The sequence below is a fragment of the Nerophis lumbriciformis genome, linkage group LG19 (assembly GCF_033978685.3).
Source record: "Nerophis lumbriciformis linkage group LG19, RoL_Nlum_v2.1, whole genome shotgun sequence".
Lineage (NCBI taxonomy): Eukaryota > Metazoa > Chordata > Actinopteri > Syngnathiformes > Syngnathidae > Nerophis > Nerophis lumbriciformis.
The window spans coordinates 28,954,056-28,974,498 of NC_084566.2; the positions used below are offsets into that span (position 1 = coordinate 28,954,056).

Below are 20,443 nucleotides of genomic sequence, written 5' to 3' on the forward strand. Positions count from 1 at the left end.
AAAAGTACAAACGAAAGGCGCGCACAGTGGCGGAGAACAAACTATGAAACCAAAAGACTATAGTATTAATAAACAAAAACTTACTTGGCTTGGACAAAAATAGTAGCATGAAGGATGGACATGAAAACAAGTGTCAGGAATAGACAGAGCCTAAATGTGAGATGTCACCAGAAAGACAAACTGAAAACAATGAACTTAAATACTACAGACATGATTAACGAAAACAGGTGCGTGACTCAAAACGTGCAACAGGTGCATGACGTGACAGGTGAAAACTAATGGGTTGCTATGGTGACAAACAAGAGTGCACAATGAGTCCAAACGTGGAACAGGTGAAACTAATGGGTAATCATGGAAACAAGACAAGGGAGTGAAAAGCCAGAAACTAAAGAGTCCAATAACTAAACAAAACATGACTAAAACAAAACATGATTACACAGACATGACAAACACCAGTCCCTACACAGTTTCGGGCTTGACTTATGTGGTCACCAGGGGGCACACGTTCTAAATATGTGGACGACGGCTGTGATGACAAAGCTGCGGAAGGATACCACAATAATTATTCCAGGAGTGCATGAAGGCATGGCAGAGAAATCTGGGAATGTGCGTTAAACTCAAACTTGTAGTTTGAATTTTTTCAATTAACTCCTAGAAAACAAGCTGGGACTTTCAGCCTTAAAACCTTTATGGAAAGCCTGAGAGGCATATTTGTCACAATGGAAACAGCTGTTAATACATTTTACAGTTTCAATCATTGGCGTTGTTAGGCCTATTTTAGGGGGGCTCAAGCCCCCCTAAATAATTTGGTGTTATATATATATATATATATATTTTTTTTTTTTACAAATACATATTCATTATAAAGTGGCCCAAATATGAGTTTAAATAAATAATCATATAACCTGTTATTATTCACTCAGTTTCCCCTCACTTTGTAGCGTAAGGTAGAGAGCCCCTTTAGTGCGTCGCTATCCAATCCATTCCACTTGTTCATATAGAAAATGCCCACATCACTCAAATTCCAGTCCGCATTTTCTCTGCGACCTTGCTTGCGGTCCTGCAGGTGTATGAAGCACATTATCTTCCTTTACAATGAGTGAAGCTGCACGAAACCTTGTGTGTGCAATTGTAAATAATTTAGTTTTTAAGTTTTGTGTTTCTTGTAGAATCTATATAAAGTAATGTACATTAGCCTATTGTTAAAATAATGAAAAAAACATAATTAAATATATTTGTTTTATTGTATTGTTACATTAATAGCTGTTGTATTATTATAGGATGGCTTGTTAAACATTTCATAGAATTTTCAGAGGGAGGAAAAACCAAGACATTTAATATAAAATGTAAAATGAATAAATACATAAAAAGAAAAAGAAAAAAATGGTTAAAAGCCATCGTCCCGGGGAGCATTTCATTTCGTCCCGTGCATTTAAAAAAAAATAAAAAAATAACAATGAATCATTTCTAAGTCTTTGTTAGCCGTTTGTGAAGTTTTGTGCTTGTGCGTAACGTTCGCTCGCATCCTGTGCATCTCCTGGGGGCAAAGCCCCCCCTGTCCTTAAAAGCTAGTGACGCCCCTGGTTTCAATTATTTTGAATTTAAGAACTTTCAGTTTTGGTTGATTTTGGTGGTGCCAGTGGACCAAAGCGGAAGTGTTTTGCCTGAAGGAAGACCACATTTCCCATGAGGACTAGTGCATACAATGTCAAACTGACGTGATAATACCACAATGATTCAGGATTTATGATCTTTCCACAGTAGGAACCATGTTTTACTCAAACTTTATATTTGCGGTTTGGGTAACATTTTAGTATGGGGAACATATTCACCATTGATTAGTTGCTTATAGAGATGTCCGATAATGGCTTTTTTACCGATATCCGATATTCCAATATTGTCCAACTCTTAATTACCGATACCGATATCAACCGATACCGATATATACAGTCGTAGAATTAACACATTATTATGCCTAAATTTGTTGTAATGCCCCGCTGGATGCATTAAACAATGTAACAAGGTTTTCCAAAATAAATAAATAAAGTTTTGGAAAAAAATGCCAACATGGCACTGCCATATTTATTATTGAAGTCACAAAGTGCATTCTTTTTTTTAACATGCCTCAAAACAATAAGAGTGCAATACTTGTTCATAACATGGTTGAATAAACCAACCATTCAGGACTTTAAACTGCTCAGTTTGCAACACACTGATCTAATCTGATGTGCCCAAGCCAGATACCTGCCATCTTTTCTTGGATGCTAGTTCATTAATGTCGGGGCTCAGGCTTTGAGCTGAGGCAACCTTCATTATCAAACGAAGGTGTTCATCAGTCATTATATCTCGTAGTCCACCCGGACCACAGTCTTGGGGGCGTGCCTTAAAGGCACTGCCTTTAAAAGTCCTCTACGAGCTGTCGTCACATCCCCCCCTTCCACACACACACACACCTTGTAGCGTCCCGGAAGAGTTAGTGCTGCAAAGGGTTCTGGGTATTTGTTCTGTTGTGTTTATGTTGTGTTACGGTGCGGATGTTCTCCCGAAATGTGTTTGTCATTCTTGTTTGGTGTGGGTTCACAGTGTGGCGTATATTTCTAATAGTGTTAAAGTTGTTTATACGGCCACCCTCAGTGTGACCTGTATCGCTGTTGATCAAGTATGCGTTGCATTCACTTGTGATTGCGTGCAGAAGCCGCACGTTATGTGACTGGGCCAGCACTCGTTGGACTGGATGAAAAGCGGACGTGACGATTTTCGAGAGGGGCACTGAAATTTGGGAATCTCCCGGGAGGGTTGGCAAGTATGAGAATTAGCAGTGAATGCGGTGCTACCGCGACATCGCCGCTGTATATAATCGGCGGGCCAGCTCTAGTGTTAATTTGATATCGCCTCAAGGGCCAAGTGAAATTACACGGCGGGCCATGCTTTAATGCAACACGCACCTTTGTAAATTCTGTTGTTCCCTTCCTTCCACACTCCATCACAAATGATATGTTCCACTTGGTCTGTGGTACAAATGAGTGAGTTCCTATGGATAACACTCTGCATATTCCCTGTGAAATATGTGTGACTTTAGTTTAGCTGATGTGAAAACTCTTACAATGTAAAAAACAAAGCACAACCCAAGTACCCTTTACCACAATCATGGTTCCAATCACCAAAACTCTCACTGTATCTCTTACACGGCCCTACCTACTATCCTAAACAGTTAAGCATCCTATGCCTTTGCAAGATGACTGTTGCCTTGCAGGTACACCTTTAAATTACACTGAACACTGTAATGATTTCTGCAAATACCCCACAGATCGAATGGACCCCGCATCGACCGAATATGCAGACATGCGCGTAAGTGCTCTATTTCTCTCCACTTGACGAAAGGTTGCATAAAAATTGTGGGAAAAGTCCCAATGTGTTAAACAAATGTCTTTAATTTGTTTTCAGAAAAGCTCCCATGAAACTATTTCGAATGCTAATCACCTCAATGATGGTGACCTGGATCTTTCTGCAAACGGCACATATGCCCTGGTAGGGTTTCCAACGGCTCCGCTGGAACCCCTTACGGCTGACAACACCTCACCAAAGTCTATCTATGCTCAAGTCATGAAAGCAATCTGAAGGAAAAGACCTGCTGTCTGCTCTGCTCGTAAATACATCTGCTGGGTCAAAAGTATACATACAGCAATGTTAATATTTGCTTACATGTCCCTTGGCAAGTTTCACTGCAATAAGGCACTTTTGGCAGCCATCCACAAGCTTCTGGCAAGCTTCTGGTTGAATTTTTGACCAAAAAATTAGAAGGGATCCCTTGATTGCGACAAAATTGTTTTGACGACACTTACATTGTTTTTTGTCTTCTTCTGTTGATTTGGGTCACTCACAGACAAGGATCCTGAAAAGACACAATTCACCCTAAGTCCAAACAAATTGAATAGGGAATTGAGAACATAGTTTTCCACTCGTTGTTTAAATTCCTATTTTTGATTTTCAAACACATTATTAAACTCATATAATGGATAATGTATAGCGGACAGTGTTGGGACTTACGCCTTACAAAGTAACGCCGTTAGTTTCGGCGGTAACTAGTAGTCTAATGCGTTATTTTTTATATTCAGTAACTCAGTTACCGTTACTGCATGATGCGTTACTGAGTTTTTTTTTGTTTTTGTTTTTGTTTTGTTTTTTTTGTTTTTTTTGTGTCCTGTCCAGCTTCTCAGGCAAATCATATAGTTGATGTAGATGCCCATGTCGGCTGTTCAGATTTACTTTACAAAAGAGAAGTGTAGGATACTTCTCTTGTTGCCTTATTTGTATTTGACTTTATTAAATGTATTTATATTATCATTTAGTGCAGCCGGGCCGGAGCAGGAGGGGATAGAAAGAGAAAAAAAAGAAGACAGAGGGGGAAATTGTGGGGACAAGAGGGGGATTAGACAGAGAGACAAAAACAACAGCAGCAAACAACAACAACAACAACAACAATAGAGCAACATCAGCAAATACGACATGTACAAATATGATGGTAAAAGTAATAGCAAATAAGCAGTTAGCGAAAAATAAAAAATAATACAGAAATGACAATGAGCATTATTATACTACAAATGGATCAATACAAATACCAATAGAAATAGCGCTATTGATAATGAACAATACCAATAATTTACCTTTATTATCAACAATACAGTTGTTCAAATGCAACAATACATATACGTAATGATAACTTGAGATACGAAAGAATGCAGAAAAATGGAGGGGGAGAAAGAGAAGCAACCTACATTAACCTTGTAGATTGTTATAGTAACAATAGGTTAAGCTTTGTCAGTGTGCCATGTGTTACACCCAGTTTACCCTAGGGCAACAACGTTAATATATGTTTGTTGAAACGTGATTATGTGCATGAGTGTAAGTATGCATATGTACTTGTATATGTACAGAATGTGTATATGTGTTTGTACAATGAATGTATATGTACAGAATGTGTATATGTGTTTGTACAGGGAATGTATATGTTACTGAGTTATTTTACGTTATTTTTTATGTAGCATCGGCTAGAAACAGAAGATTTGAGTGTGTTTTATTGGAGCGCTGCAGTGTCGTCCTCCGAATATCTTGTGTCACAAGGAAGAGGTGCGTTCTGTGTGTGTCTGTGTGTGGGTGTGGGGAGGTGGGGGGGTTGGGGGGGGCGTGTCTGATCATGGCGGAGCTGCAGTCGAGTTTCTTAACATGGAGATATTCTCACTACTTTTCTTTTTTTGAGCACAAAGAAAAGAACATTTTAGTTAAATGTAAGTTGTGTCTTGGATCAAAGAGCCTATCTACTGCCCAAAACAGCTGAAACAGCTACAAAAGCAACGTGCTTTGACAAAGTTAGTAAAGAGAGACACTTCACCTAAGGATTTTAATGGAGGGACTGCTTGCCAGGACAACATTGATAGAGCCATTGCAGCGTATGTGCTGGAAGACATGCAGACTATTTCTACAGTGGAGTCACCCGCTTTCAGGCAGCTAATTAGCATGATACCGGCGTCAAACCGCAAATGGCACGAAAACATTTTCCAAGTTCCTGGACACAGTGGGCAGTGAGTACATAAACATGGAAAGCAAGCTAAAGAAGACACTCCAAACTCTGCCTCTGCCAGATTAAACCTGTTTGGGGGCCTGATCCGGCCCACGAGCTGTACGTTTGACGCACTTACTCTAGACACATCCAAAAAAAAAAATAATTCTCACCAAAATATTTCTCTGCTTATATACCCCATGCTATATATTAGGAGTACCTACATCAGCAATTAAATCTGATAACCAAATACACGTGAATTACCATGAATTACAATTAATTGATTAACGTGGACCCCGACTTAAACAAGTTGAAAAACTTGTTACCATTTAGTGGTCAATTGTACGGAATATGTACTGTACCGTGCAATCTACTAATAAAAGTTTCAATAAATCAATCAAAACGTCACTCTATATGGAAGCAAAAAGCACATAATATTAGGCAATGTATTCTAATTAAACAATTTGAGAATGGAGGATTAAGACCTATTGATTTTGACAGCCTAAATGGCACTCTGAAAGTAAACTAGCTAAGATCCTTTTTAAGAAACCCAAATAGCCTTTGGTTCCATATTTCAAAAAAATATTCTTAGATTTGTTTGGTATTAGCTTCTTACTCAGACGTGATTATGAAATTTAAAAAAAAATCACCCATGAAACTTTAATTCTTTCACCAGCAAATGTTACACTGGAAACTAATTTACAAACACAACTCAAGCCCACACAATACTTCTCTCGGAAGTTGTCGTTACATTAAAATTAGGAACAAATCTATCTTTGTTCAGCAATGATTTGAGGATGTTCTCCATGTTCCTCAATAATGTGAAAGAAAAGGAAATAATCAACATGGTAAAGAAATGTACAAACCCCGTTTCCATATGAGTTGGGAAATTGTGTTAGATGTAAATATAAACGGAATACAATGATTCGCAAATCATTTTCAACCCATATTCAGTTGAATATGCTACAAAGACAACATATTTGATGTTCAAACTGATAAACCTTTTTTTTTTTTGCAAATGATCATTAACTATAGAATTTGATGCCAGCAACACGTGACAAAAAAGTTGGGAAAGGTGGCAATAAATACTGATAAAGTTGAGGAATGCTCATCAAACACTTATTTGGAACATCCCACAGGTTAACAGGCAAATTGGGAACAGGTGGGTGCCATGATTGGGTATAAAAGTAGATTCCATGAAATGCTCAGTCATTCACAAACAAGGATGGGGCGAGGGTCACCACTTTGTCAACAAATGTGTGAGCAAATTGTTGAACAGTTTAAGAAAAACATTTCTCAACCAGCTGTTGCAAGGAATTTAGGGATTTCACCATCTACGGTCCGTAATATCATCAAAGGGTTCAGAGAATCTGGAGAAATCACTGCACGTAAGCAGCTAAGCCTGTGACCGTCTATCCCTCAGGCTGTACTGCATCAACAAGCGACATCAGTGTGTAAAGGATATCACCACATGGGCTCAGGAAGACTTCAGAAACCCACTGTCAGTAACTACAGTTGGTCGCTACATCTGTAAGTGCAAGTTAAAACTCTCCAATGCAAGGCAAAAACCGTTTATCAACAAAACCCAGAAACGCCGTTGATGGACTGATACAAAGTGGAAAAATGTTCTGTGGTCTGACGAGTCCACATTTCAAATTGTTTTTGGAAACTGTGGACGTCGTGTCTTCCGGACCAAAGAGGAAAAGAACCATCCGGATCGTTATAGGCGCAAAGTTGAAAAGCCAGCATCTGTGATGGTATGGGGGTGTATTAGTGCCCAAGACATGGGTAACTTACACATCTGTGAAGGCGCCATTAATGCGGAAAGGTACATACAGGTTTTGGAGCAACATAAGTTGCCATCCAAGCAACATTGCCATGGACGCCCCTGCTTATTTCAGCAAGACAATGCCAAGCCATGTGTTACATCAACGTGGCTTCATAGTAAAAGAGTGCAGGTACTAGACTGGCCTGCCTGTAGTCCAGACCTGTCTCCCATTGAAAATGTGTGGCGCATTATAAAGCCTAAAATACCACAACGGAGACCCCCGGACTGTTGAACAACTTAAGCTGTACATCAAGCAAGAATGGGAAAGAATTCCACCTGAGAAGCTTAAAAAATGTGTCTCCTCAGTTCCCAAACGTTTACTGAGTGTTGTTAAAAGGAAAGGCCATGTAACACAGTGGTGAACATGCCCTTTCCCAACTACTTTGGCACGTGTTGCAGCCATGAAATTCTAAGTTAATTATTATTTGCAAAAAAAAAATAAAGTTTATGAGTTTGAACATCAAATATGTTGTCTTTGTAGTGCAGTCAATTGAATATGGGTTGAAAAGGATTTGCAAATCATTGTATTCCGTTTATATTTACATCTAACACAATTTCCCAACTCATATGGAAACGGGGTTTGTAAATCTAAGACCTCATCTGACTGTCACGGAAATACCATGAAAGTGATAAAAATAGTTATTGAAGAAATCTCAGAACCATTGACGTACATCCGCAATCCATCATTTCAAACTGGCACATTCCCAAAAGAAATTAAAATAGCAAAAGTTGTACCGATGTACAAAACTAGAGACAAACACCGATTTACAAATTACAGACCTGTTTCTTTTCTTCCACAATTCCCGAAAATCATAAACAAGTTATCCAACAACAGATTGGACAAACTGTTGTTTTTTTTTTTTTTTTTTTTTTTTTTTAATTAAATCAACATAGAAAAAAACACACGATACACTTTCAACTAGTGCATCAACCCCCCAAAAAAACCCTCCCTCTCCCATTCACACTCATACACACCCACTCACACAAAACGGGTTGTTTCTTTCTGCTACCAATATTCTGGTTCCCACAACATGGACAACACTTCTGCAAGGGACACAGTCCCTGAAGCACACTTGATTGTTTGTGCTGCTGGTCCACTTACATTTTCATTTAATTAAACTTTTTTTTTTTTTTAATGTAATTATTTTTATATTGTTTTACTTTCTTTTTTTATCCAAGAAAAGATTTATTTATCTTATCTAAAAAAAAAGAAAGAAAAAAGAAAAGAAAAAAAGAAGAAAAAAAAGGACCTTATCTTACAGACCTGGTTGTAAATGAAATTAGCTTCGTTTAAAGGGTTTTTTAAACAAAGACACAAGACTTTAAACGAAGACACAAGACTTTGTATCCCTGGATGAACTCCGCAGGGGATTTCTACCTTTTTTTTGGTTGTCTGCAAACTGTTGTTTGCAGACAACCAAAACAGATACAGAGCTAACATTTCTATATAAATGGCATTAATTGAAATAACAGAGGAAATTACCAATGCAATAGATTTTAAAGAATGTGCAGCAGCAGTATTTGTGGATCCAACTAAAGCATTTGACACAATTATTTATGATATCTTAATCAATGAATTGGAGCGATATGGCATCAGAGGATTGGTCTGAAACTGGGGAGGGAGCTACTTTACCAACAGGAAGCAATACGTAAAGATAGGTACTGTCGGAGGCAGATATTTACATATATCCGAATTTAAGTGTTACTTCTTTTATTTCATAATCATATTACAAAACAGCTAGTGTTTTTCTTCCAATTGTGGTCTTTTGGTTGTCTGCAAAAACTGTGTGCTTAACCTTGAATCTTCTGATGTAAGAAAGAGAGATACTCCTTTCTCTTATCTAGCCTTATTTCCAGGTGCGGAGGACAATGGGCATGTGTTTTGGCTGGAGGGACATGTCTGCGAGGGTGGGAGAGAGAGAGACTTAAGAGGGAAGAGGGTTTTTCGGGGGAGGCAGACCATCTTGGCGGCGCGATTGAATGTTCTATGCTGGACTGGTCTCAATGTATATGCAAAGCTTTGCAAATATATTACAAAATACCTATTCTGTCTCTGGTGGTTTTTCTACTCAGCTTTAAGTGTCGTAAAGAGCTTGGGAGCGACTTGTGACTTGAATTCCCTGGGAGGAACAACTGGTCCAAAACGCAACAGTACACATATGTCAACGGCGGTAAATATATCAGTGGATACACCTGTCCCTGATTGCCAATTAAGAGCAGATGAGGGAAACAGTGCTCAGAGGCAGGGACAAAGTCACTGCATGACAACACACGAGACAGGAAGTAGAAACTACAAATAAGAGCGCTTGACTGGAACTAAACACCAAACACAGGAAAACACCAACATGACCAAACTGTCAGTAGCAAGCCTGACAAATGTGCTTCGATTGCGGTCATGTATTCTTGTCAACAAACAATGTATTGCTTGGATGGCAAGTTTGTCACTTCAATCATTGATTTGTTGTTCATTATTCCCATCATGAAGGTGTGCATATGTTTTTGTCTGCTATGTCACAGTGTGATGTTGCCTCTTCCTATTTGATATCTAGGTCATTTATTTTGTGTTTTAATGAAGACAGAGACAGAAAATGGATGGCACGCCTTATTTTGCTCACTTAACAGACACAGTCCTCTTTGCACACATCTTTGCATGTGCTATCAAGTTTGCACATATTTTAGTACATGCAAACCTTTTGTAAATCAGGCCCGTAGTGTCTGCATTAAAAACTACAAAACTAAAGACAAGTTTCTGTGATTGAATTGATGTATAAATATATCACAATAATTAAAACCCAAGTTGGAATGACACGGGATCAAAAAAAAACAAACATTTAGGCATTGCAACGGTCCGTTCCTTAGCCAGCTTTTGTAAGAAATATTAGAAATATGTGTGTAGAAGGGCTTAGTGATGTTCTTTCAAATTAAAGCGGTGACTCTTTTATGATGACACGTATGATGGCTTTTGAAACAGAACACCACGATGATGTAATCGTAGAAGTCTTCTCTGCTTCATGTTGTTTCTACTGAGACTTGGCGGAAATCCAAAGTTGTCAGAAATGGTCAAAATTCAAGATGAATCATGATGGTAGACTTTCAAGCAAATGTGTCTCTGTGTACGAGGAACTGCGTCTGACAAAAAGACTTAACGACGCCATTATCAAAATAGACAATGTTGAATTTCATATCCATAAAATCATCCTATGTAACTGCAGTCCGTACTTTGGGTGAGTTATCCTAATATGAATATGATGATTATTAACACAATTCGTTAATGCTGTGTGTGTTTGTAATATTTCTCTGTTTTCCTGATGTCCAGAGCCCTCTTTCTACGATGGTCAGCGTCGGATCAGATTGTTTATGTCATACAAGGTCTGACAGCTCACCTCATGCAGCTCTTCACTGATTTTGCATACACCGACTGTGTGTCAGTGACAGAGGACAATGTACAGGACTTGTTGATAGCCGCTGATAAGTTTAACGTGACAGGCATTGTTCAAACCTGCTGTAAGTTTCTAACAGAGAAGCTCTGCCCGGAGAACTGCATCGGCATCTGGCAGTTCACAAAGAACTGCTACACCCCGGAGCTGCAGCTCAAGGCCTATCAATACATCCTCTACCACTTTGAAGAAGTTGCAAACGCTGATGAGTTGAGGCAACTCTCTATGCAGGACTTCTGCGACATCCTTGACAGAGACGACCTGATAGTGAAAAAGGAAAACACCGTTTACGAGGCCATTCTTCACTGGATTGCAGACGCACCGGGGGAGCGGGGCAGAAACTTGGCGGTGCTCCTAGAAAAAGTAAGTCAATCACTTTCGTCTTGTGGATTTCCTGTCTGTAATTTATATTATTAGCTTGAAGATTTACAATACAATAACAATCAGAAGAAGAATGTTTTGGACAACTGTAATCTGTATTCCTGACACTATGCAGGTGCGTCTAGCTCTGGTGAGTCAGGAGTACATCACCATCAACGTATTGTCCAATCAGCAGGTGCAGGACAGCCGAGAATGCTTGGACATGGTTGCTTTTGCAGCACGTGTGATGCGACACATGACAACCAACTCCGTCTCTGGATATTGCAACCTCATCGCCCGTCCTCGCCTGCCTTCTGCCATGTTGTTGGCGATTGGAGGCTGGAGTGGTCCGAGTGCAACAGACTGTATCGAGGCATATGATGTGCATGCCAACTGTTGGGACTACCTGTTTGACAAAATGGATCAAGCCCGCGCTTACTGCGGTGCTGCCTTTCTCAATGACTGCATTTACTGTCTCGGTGGTTTTGATGGTGCGGAACATTACAACACTGTCAGCCGCTTTGACCTGAACACGCGGGCCTGGCAGGAAGTGGCACCCATGCACTATCGTCGCTGCTATGTGAGCGTAACTGTGCTAAATGGATGCATCTACGTAATAGGTGGTTTTGATGGACATGTAAGGCTAAAGACTGCAGAATATTACAGGCCTGAGACCAACCAGTGGACTTTTATTGCTAGTATGCACGAACAGAGGAGTGATGCCAGCTGCACGTCCCTCAACAACAAGGTAGGTGTAGCGTAGGATTAAGCATGTTTCTTATGAAAGCTCACTTTGTTTTGCCAATCATTCTGTTGTTTCCAGATTTATGTTTGTGGGGGTTTTAATGGAAATGAACCCTTGCAAACAGCAGAGTACTATAGCCCAGAGACCAACGAGTGGACTATGATTGCCCCAATGGGCAGCCGCCGCAGTGGTGTTGGAGTCATTGGGTTTGCTGATCATATTTATGCAGTGAGTAGTAGTATGTCACATACCATCTATATTTAGTGTGATCAACAGTGGTTTTAAGATGGTTTGCCTAAAAACATTGGATTAACAAAAACACTCATCAGGGTTGAGATCCAATGTTAATGCTTGTCATGCCCGGACAAAATGGAAGCCAAGTTTTTTATCCACTGGCAATGTCTTACTACTTAAATATGAAAAAGTATCCCTTTCTTAGGTTTGTATCTTTTTTACAGTGACGTGCGGTGAGGTTGATGGCTGGTGAGGCACTGACTTCATCACAGTCAGATTTACAAACATATGAACCCTAAAGAGTATCTTATTCACCATTTGATTGGCAGCAGTCAACGGGTTATGTTTAAAAGCTCATACCAGCATTCTTCCCTGCTTGGCACTCAGCATCAAGGGTTGGAATTGGGGGTTAAATCACCAAAAATGATTCCCGGGCGCGGCGCCGCTGCTGCCCACTGCTCCCCTCACCTCCCAGGGAGTGAACAAGGGGATGGGTCAAATGCAGACGACAAATTTTATTACACCTAGTGTGTGTGTGTGAGACAAACATTGGTACTTTAACTTAACTTTAACTTTACACATACAAACTGTAGCACACAAAAAAGCACATTTAATAAAAAAAAAACGTGGTCTTACCTTTACTTATAAATGAAGTCCATGCGCCGCAACTAAAGCCCTCACTTAAACTTTCCACGTGCAAGATTGAATCTATTTAAAAAAGTGTAACCGAGGGTTTATAAATGTCGCCTATACTGTATGAAACTACAAAATAACAAACACGGAGGCTCCAGTTTACACGAGGACCACTTTATTTACCTTCTTTCAAAAAACTCCGCTCCACTCCAACGTGTTATCACTTCCGCTCTTAGCGCCTTCAAAATAAGAGCTCAAGGCATATACTGTATAACAGCGCATAACAGAAACTTAACATCACAAAGAGGAAAGCCCATAAAAATAGGTTACAAAAGTTATTTAATAAGAAGCCAAAAAGTGCAAAAACAATAATGTTCGTGTTGGAGGAGTTGTGAATTAGGTACACCTGCAGTCTGCAGGTGTACCTAATGTTGTGGCCCTGCAGTCATTCACAACTCCTCCAACACAAACATGATTGTTTTTGCACTTTTTGGCTTCTTATGAAATAACTTTTTTAAATAGATTCAGTCTTGCACGTGGAAAGTTTAAGTGTGGGCTTTAGTTGATACAACACTCCCGTCAGGAGTTGCCGTGCATTCTTCCGCAGGGGTGCAGGAGGCGAGCCTCAGCCAGTGCGTCTTTTGCAGCCGTTTTATGATCGCTCAGCACAAGAAATACTTTACACACATACAGTTGCTGACAAAATACACTGTACATTATATACCTCAGCTAACTAAACTATGGAAATGTATAATATAATTCATATAGCAATACAGTCTCACTGCACAGCAAGCCAGCAGTTAGCCCAGTCCGCAATCCATGGTGAGGCACAACGCAGTGACGTGCCTCAACTGGCTGCTGTTCACCGCACCGTCTCTTCTCAGTATTTGAACGGCAAATGTGAAAATTCAGCGATTTTAAATAAAAATAATCTAAAACTGGTGAAGTTAAATGGAAAATAACTGTATAGTATAATCACTGGATACATATAACAATTTAATAAAAAATGTTTAATTTTCCTTTTTTTTTTCTTTCCCCGCCTCACCTGCCTCTAGTGACTGCACGTCACTGGTAGTCAGTATCTCATTGGCACAGACCATCACAACAAGCATCTTCACCTGAGAATTGTCACCTTGCCCCAATTAAACGGTTTGCACCGGGGGTGGAATTTCTGGGTTAACATTTAGGAATTTCCAAACGATCCCAGCGGTCAATCTGCCAACCTTCCCAAACTCTTGACATCACCACATCAGATCAGTTATTCTCTTTGCAGACATGTCCCAATTTGTACTGGATTTGTCAGAAAGTGGGTATGGCATCAAGTTTGCCAATAGAAGGGCCCAATGTTATGGTTTTGATCAGTGCCTGAAAGTGCACCTTTTAAAGCTGTATTTACCTTGACCAGCGAAATGCCAGGCATTGATACATAGTGCTCCTAGTGTGTCCTTGGTATACCCTGGTGTCTTGCAGGTAGGCATGTGCGGAACACCTCACCTAAGAGGCATCTAAAATGGATATTAATGTAACAGAATCATTCATCTATAAGTGAGAGCCCAGACACCCTGTGAAGGAAGCTCCTTGCAGCCTCTAGTTTCTGCCATCAAAGCACATCTGTGTATTATTCAGGCAGACGTTACCACCCATACATCAACCAGAGACATACATATTGTCCAAAACTGAAGAAAAAAAAACCCTTTCAATTAAATGTGTAACATCTTCATCAACCAAGAAGAAGTCCTGTTGCTTTTCGTTCAACTTTTATAGAATATGCAGATATGTACATACAACCACACAATCAGTACATACACATGCATGTTTAAACATGATTCTGCAGTCTGCTTTTGCTCTCAAAGGTTGGAGGTTTCGATGGTGAAATCCGTCTGAGCAGCGCTGAGGCCTACAACCCATTGTCCAACAGCTGGATTATCTTGCCACACATGCAATGCCCAAGAAGCAACTTTGGCATTGAAGTTGTCGAGGATTGCCTCATCGTCTCTGGGGGTTACAATGGTAACTCCACAACCAGCCACGTTGAGTACTACGACCTAACATCTGGTTTGTGGTCTCCAGCAAGTGATATGAGGCTCTCGCGTAGCGGTTTGACTTGCTGTGTGATGACTGGACTCCACAACATGACCCAGTGCTCTATAGTTCGAAACAATTTACCTTTGCTCTTCTTGGAAGATGAAGTGACAGCAATGGAAGAATGACTTCACATGCCAGAGAGGTGTTTCAGAATAAACTGAAAGACAGCCACCAAGAGGGATAACTGAATAAAATAGCAACCTCAAAACTACAAAACACACAGCTTCATTTCATTCTACAATTTTCTTACACATTTGAACAATGTTGATGAAATACATATATTATCAAAGGGTCAATCAAGTAATGAAAGCTGCTCTTTTTTGGTACACCATTAAAACCAACCACATGAAAAACAATGTTGTGAGATTCAACCCGTAGGGATTAAAGAGTTGTGTGACAAACAGGCTTAAAAATGGATAGTGCAGACACAAAAAAGTGTTTACTGATGAAGCCTAAAGTCAAAACCAGGTTTATAAGAAGTAAACTGTCCAGAGGGCACCACATCTTACTTCCTGCTTAGAGATGATACCATTTGAGTTCAAACCCTGAGTCCCCATTCTCACTCAAACTCAGCAGTTCATGTTGCTATGCAAAACTCGACCATGATGACACACTCCTATTTTGCCTTTTTGAGTCACTAGACCAGTTCTGCAAATACAAACAGGGGAGTCACTTGCCAAGGAAAAAAGAGAAGCAGCAGGTTAACTGATCTAAAACAGTATTTAAAAGCGAGATGAGTTTTAAGGTGGGACTCAAATGCTTCTACCGAGGTGACATCTCTAAGTGTTGCTGATAGGGCATTCCAGAGCCTTTATTAAAAACACTCTAAAGCAGTGGTTCTTAAAGGGGAACATTATCACAATTTCAGAAGGGTTAAAACCATTAAAAATCAGTTCCCAGTGGCTTATTTTATTTTTCGAAGTTTTTTTCAAAATTTTACCCATCACGCAATATTCCCAAAAAAAAGCTTCAAAGTGCCTGATTTTAACCATCGTTATATACACCCGTCCATTTTCCTGTGACGTCACACAGTGATGCCAATACAAACAAACATGGCGCATAGAACAGCAAGGTATAGCGACATTAGCTCGGATTCAGACTCGGATTTCATTGGCTTAAGCGATTCAACAGATTACGCATGTATTGAAACGGATGGTTGTAGTGTGGAGGCAGGTAGCGAAAATGAAATTGAAGAAGAAACTGAAGCTATTGAGCCATATCGGTTTGAACCGTATGCAAGTGAAACCGACGAAAACGACACAACAGCCAGCGACACGGGAGAAAGCGAGGACGATTTCGGCGATCGCCTTCTAACCAACGATTGGTATTTGTTTGTTTGGCATTAAAGGAAACTAACAACTATGAACTAGGTTTACAGCATATGAAAGACATTTGGCAACAACATGCACTTTGAGAGTGCAGACAGCCCAGTTTTCATCAATTAAAAAAGCTGATCTGTTCAGTCCAGTTGGAAATGCATCTGCTTTGAGTGTAGCAGGATATCCACACATTCTTGCCATCTCTGTCGTAGCATAGCTTTCGTCGGTAAAGTGTGCGGAACAAACGTCCAATTTCTTGCCACTTTTGTATCTTTGAGCCACTGGTGCAACTTGAATCCGTCCCTGTTCGTGTTGTTACACCCTCCGACAACACACCGAAGAGGCATGATGTCTCCAAGGTACGGAAAACAGTCGAAAAAACGGAAAATAACAGAGCTGATTTGACTCAGTGTTCGTAATGTGTTTGAGAAAATGGCGGATTGCTTCCTGATGTGACGTCACGTTGTGACGTCATCGCTCCGAGAGCGAATAATAGAAAGGCGTTTAATTCGCCAAATTTCACCCATTTAGAGTTCAGAAATCGGTTAAAAAAATATATGGTCTTTTTTCTGCAACATCAAGGTATATATTGACGCTTACATAGGTCTGGTGATAATGTTCCCCTTTAACCTTGTTGGAGGTACCGAACCCCACCTGTTTCATATGTGCATTCACCGAACCCTTCTTTAGTGAAAAATATTATTATATATATATTTTTTTAATTTAAGACAAAGTTGTATGTTTTTTTACTGGTGCACAAAATGAACTGTGCATGAACATCACCTTGTTCCAAGAACAAAACCAACACAGTGCATGATCTCAGAACAAATTACTGTCAGGTTCAAACAACTAACTATCTATTACACAAGACAAGAAGAAGGAATCAAGCAGAGACAGAGTTGAATTTTACTCATGAGGAGAGACGTATTGGGCTGCACACTCAGTTACAGTTTCCCCCTACGCTCTAAGGTACAGTCCCACGTGCTCCTCTATTTATTCGGGAGGTCCCTAGTTAACATCACTGAGGCTGCTTCTGAAGGGAGGGGTAATGCAAGCAGCCCCAGTAGACACAATACATGATTATTCAGAATGGAAATGTGCTGGTACTCGTGATTTCGTCCTGTCTCTGTTTTGTCTGCGTTGAGGTACTCGATGTCCGTCTTTGGCAGTCAGCAGGCAGGGTCTGGAAACAAACTGCTGACACGAGACAACTCGCAAAGCAAGATTACAAGTTGTGCCGTTGCACAGATAGAAAAGTACAACTTCTGCACTATAATAACTATAGCAACGGCCTTTAAGCATAAGTGTTGTGTGATAACTTATACATAATTATTATTTTTTTACACACCTGCAAATCAGATGGAAAATTAAAGGGAACATTGTTTGGGGGTATCCATAATACTCCGATAGGGAGAAGTTTTTATTTACACGATGAGTTGGGTGTGTCTTGACCTTCGTCGAACCCCTGAGACCGACTCACCGAACCTCTAGGGTTCAGTTGAACCCAGGTTAAGAACCACTGGTCTAAAGCCTGCAAACTTTTTAAGCTCTTGGAATGACTAATAAGACGGTTTTCTTGGGACGTATATTTGTTCGTAAGTAATAAAACCTTAAAGTTGTATCCAAGTGTATAGGGAGCCACTACAGGTGGGCCAGTATAGGTGTAATATGATGGAACTTTCTTGTCCTAATCAAAAATCTGGCTGACACACTGTTGTTGTTGATTATTCCCTGAGTCACTTTATACGATTGATTTATTATCAAATTTCAATGTGGTATCCTTAAACAAATACCTTAGTCTAGATCAGGGGTCGGGAACTTTTTTGGCTGCGAGAGCCATGAAAGCCAAATATTTTAAAATGTATTTCCGTGAGAGCCATATAATATTTTTTAACACTGAATACAACTAAATGCGTGCATTTTTAAGTAAGACCAACATTTTTAGAGTATAATTGTCACGACTTGGTCCTTGGATTTTGTTTTTCCAGAAGGCAACGGAAAGTTGACTCGGGCGAGACGGGAATGAATGGAAGTACATGTTTTATTTAATATATCAAAAAAGAACAAACGAAAAGCACGCACAATGGCGGAGGTACAAAACTAGGCTATTGAAAACAAAACTTGCACATAGGCAGAAACTGTGAACAATGAAACAAAAACACTAACTGTGGCATTAATTAAAAAAAACTTACTTGGCATGGACTATGAAGTGCGCAGAGGTAAACAGAGTGTGACAGGGGTATGAATCCGGATGTCGCCAGAAAGACAAACTGAAAACAATGAACTTAAATACTACAGACATGATTAACGAAAACAGGTGCGTGACTCAAAACGTGAAACAGGTGCGTGACGTGACAGGTGAAAACTAATGGGTTGCTATGGTGACAAACAAGAGTGCACAATGAGTCCAAATGTGGAACAGGTGAAACTAATATGTAACCATGGAAACAAGACAAGGGAGTGAAAAGCCAGAAACTAAAGAGTGCAATAACTAAACAAAACAAAACATGACTAAAACAAAACATGATTACACAGACATGTCAATAATAAGTCTCTTATTATTTTTAATAACATTGTTATTCTGAAGCTAACCAATAATAAATAAAATGCTTACCATTAATGGGACTTCTTGAACAGGTGTGGTAGAAAACGGATGGATGGATTAAAATGCATGAGAATGTTTTATATTTTGAATGTTATTTTTAACACTGTGATTACCAGCTGAATTATTCATTACTTATCGTGTTAAGCAATGTCAGCTAAGATTTATCTGAGAGCCAGATGCAGTCATCAAAAGAGCCACATCTGGCTCTAGAGCCATAGGTTCCCTACCCCTGGTCTAGATTATTGGTCCACAGGACCAATAATCAACATTGTTGTTTTCTTAGCGTTAAATGCAGTAAATTACAGGGCATCCATTGTTTGATATCATTAGGACAGGCCTCCAGATGACTACAATCTGGCATAATGGTCTGCTTTCAATCAATCAAAGATTATTTATATAACCCTTAATCACAAGTGTCTGCAAAAGCCACAACGACATTAGATCCCACATAAGGGCAAGAAAAAACTCAACCAAATGGGCACAATGAGAAACCTTGGAGGGGACCGCAGATGTGAGGCTCTTCTCTTGGGAAGTGGATATGGTTAATAATGTTAAAAGTCCAGTCCATAGTGGGTCCAGTCCAGTTTTAGGGTCAGCTTGGGTGTCATCAACATAACAGTGAAAACTAACCTACCGGCAGCATATAAATACTAATGAATGCAGGGCCAAGCACCAAACCCTGTAGGACTCCCACGGTACCTTCAAAAACCAAGGTCACATTTCATGGGAGACGCACTGTATCCTTTCAGTAAGATAGGAGTTAAACCAAGAAAAAGCTAAGTTTGACATACCGACATGTGATTGGATGAGTTCTTATAAAATGTTATGGTTAACGATATCAAAAGAAGCACTGAGATCAAGTAGCAGCGACAAGGATGATTCGTCTGCACAACATATCATAAGTTGCTTTAGCGAGGGCTGTCTCAGCAGAGTGATTTGACCTGAACCCGACTGGAAGGGTTCACAAAAATTGTTAGACGCTAAGTATTCATTTAGCTGTTGCGCAACATTTTTTTCTATGATTTTTAAGATAAACGGAAGTTACGACACCGGCCTGTAGTTGAGCAGCAGGTCAAAAATTGAGGTTAGGTCTTTTAAACAGAGGAATGAATAACCGCTGCTTTGAATGCTAAGGGAACAATACCGAAGGGGAATGACAGGTTAATAATAGAGATGTCCTGCCGATATTATCGGCCGATAAATGCGTTAAAATGTAATATCGGAAATTATCGGTATAGTTTTTTTTATTATCGGTATCGTTTTTTGTTTTTTTTAATTAAATCAACATAAAAAAACACAAGATACACTTACAATTAGTGCACCAACCCAAAAAACCTTCCTCCCCCATTTATACTCATTCACACAAAAGGGTTGTTTCTTTCTGTTATTAATATTCTGGTTCCTACATTATATATCAATATATATCAATACAGTCTGCAAGGGATACAGTCCGTAAGCACACATGATTGGTCCACTAATAGTACTAACCTTTAACAGTTAATTTTACTAATTTTCATTAATTACTAGTTTCTATGTACCGTATTTTTCGGAGTATAAGTCGCACCTGCCGAAAATGCATAATAAAGAAGGAAAAAAAACATATATAAGTCGCACTGGAGTATAAGTCTCATTTTTTGGGG

The 20,443-nt window shown here is 39.6% G+C and overlaps 2 protein-coding genes across 5 annotated transcripts in view; both read left to right on the forward strand.

Annotated features, from left to right (window-relative positions):
• LOC133618556 (uncharacterized) overlaps positions 1-4,370 on the forward strand; it is a 29,882-nt gene extending 25,512 nt beyond the window's left edge. For all 4 annotated transcript variants that reach the window (XM_061979030.2, XM_061979029.2, XM_061979027.2 and 1 more), the window contains 2 exons: positions 3,308-3,348; positions 3,445-4,370. In XM_061979030.2, coding sequence (XP_061835014.1) covers positions 3,308-3,348; positions 3,445-3,618 — 215 coding nt within the window. In that variant the 3' untranslated portion in view covers positions 3,619-4,370. The remainder of the gene's footprint in view (positions 1-3,307; positions 3,349-3,444) is intronic.
• Positions 4,371-10,360: 5,990 nt separating this feature from the next.
• On the forward strand, positions 10,361-15,095 carry LOC133618555 (kelch-like protein 10). The gene is made up of 5 exons (XM_061979026.2): positions 10,361-10,609; positions 10,702-11,185; positions 11,319-11,930; positions 12,006-12,155; positions 14,648-15,095. The coding sequence occupies exons 1-5, from the start codon at positions 10,458-10,460 to the stop codon at positions 15,002-15,004; spliced, it is 1,755 nt and encodes a 584-aa protein (XP_061835010.1). The 5' UTR covers positions 10,361-10,457; the 3' UTR covers positions 15,005-15,095.
• The last annotated feature ends 5,348 nt before the right edge of the window (positions 15,096-20,443 follow it).

What these genes read in the sequence shown, in the direction of transcription:
- LOC133618555 (XM_061979026.2), top strand. Translation starts at nt 10,458, where the DNA reads ATGAATCATGATGGTAGACTTTCAAGCAAATGTGTCTCTGTGTACGAG. An exon ending in GCACGTCCCTCAACAACAAG is followed by an intron (nt 11,931 to 12,005) that starts GTAGGTGTAGCG and finishes TGTTGTTTCCAG; the next exon opens with ATTTATGTTTGTGGGGGTTT. An exon ending in TTGCTGATCATATTTATGCA is followed by an intron (nt 12,156 to 14,647) that starts GTGAGTAGTAGT and finishes TTGCTCTCAAAG; the next exon opens with GTTGGAGGTTTCGATGGTGA.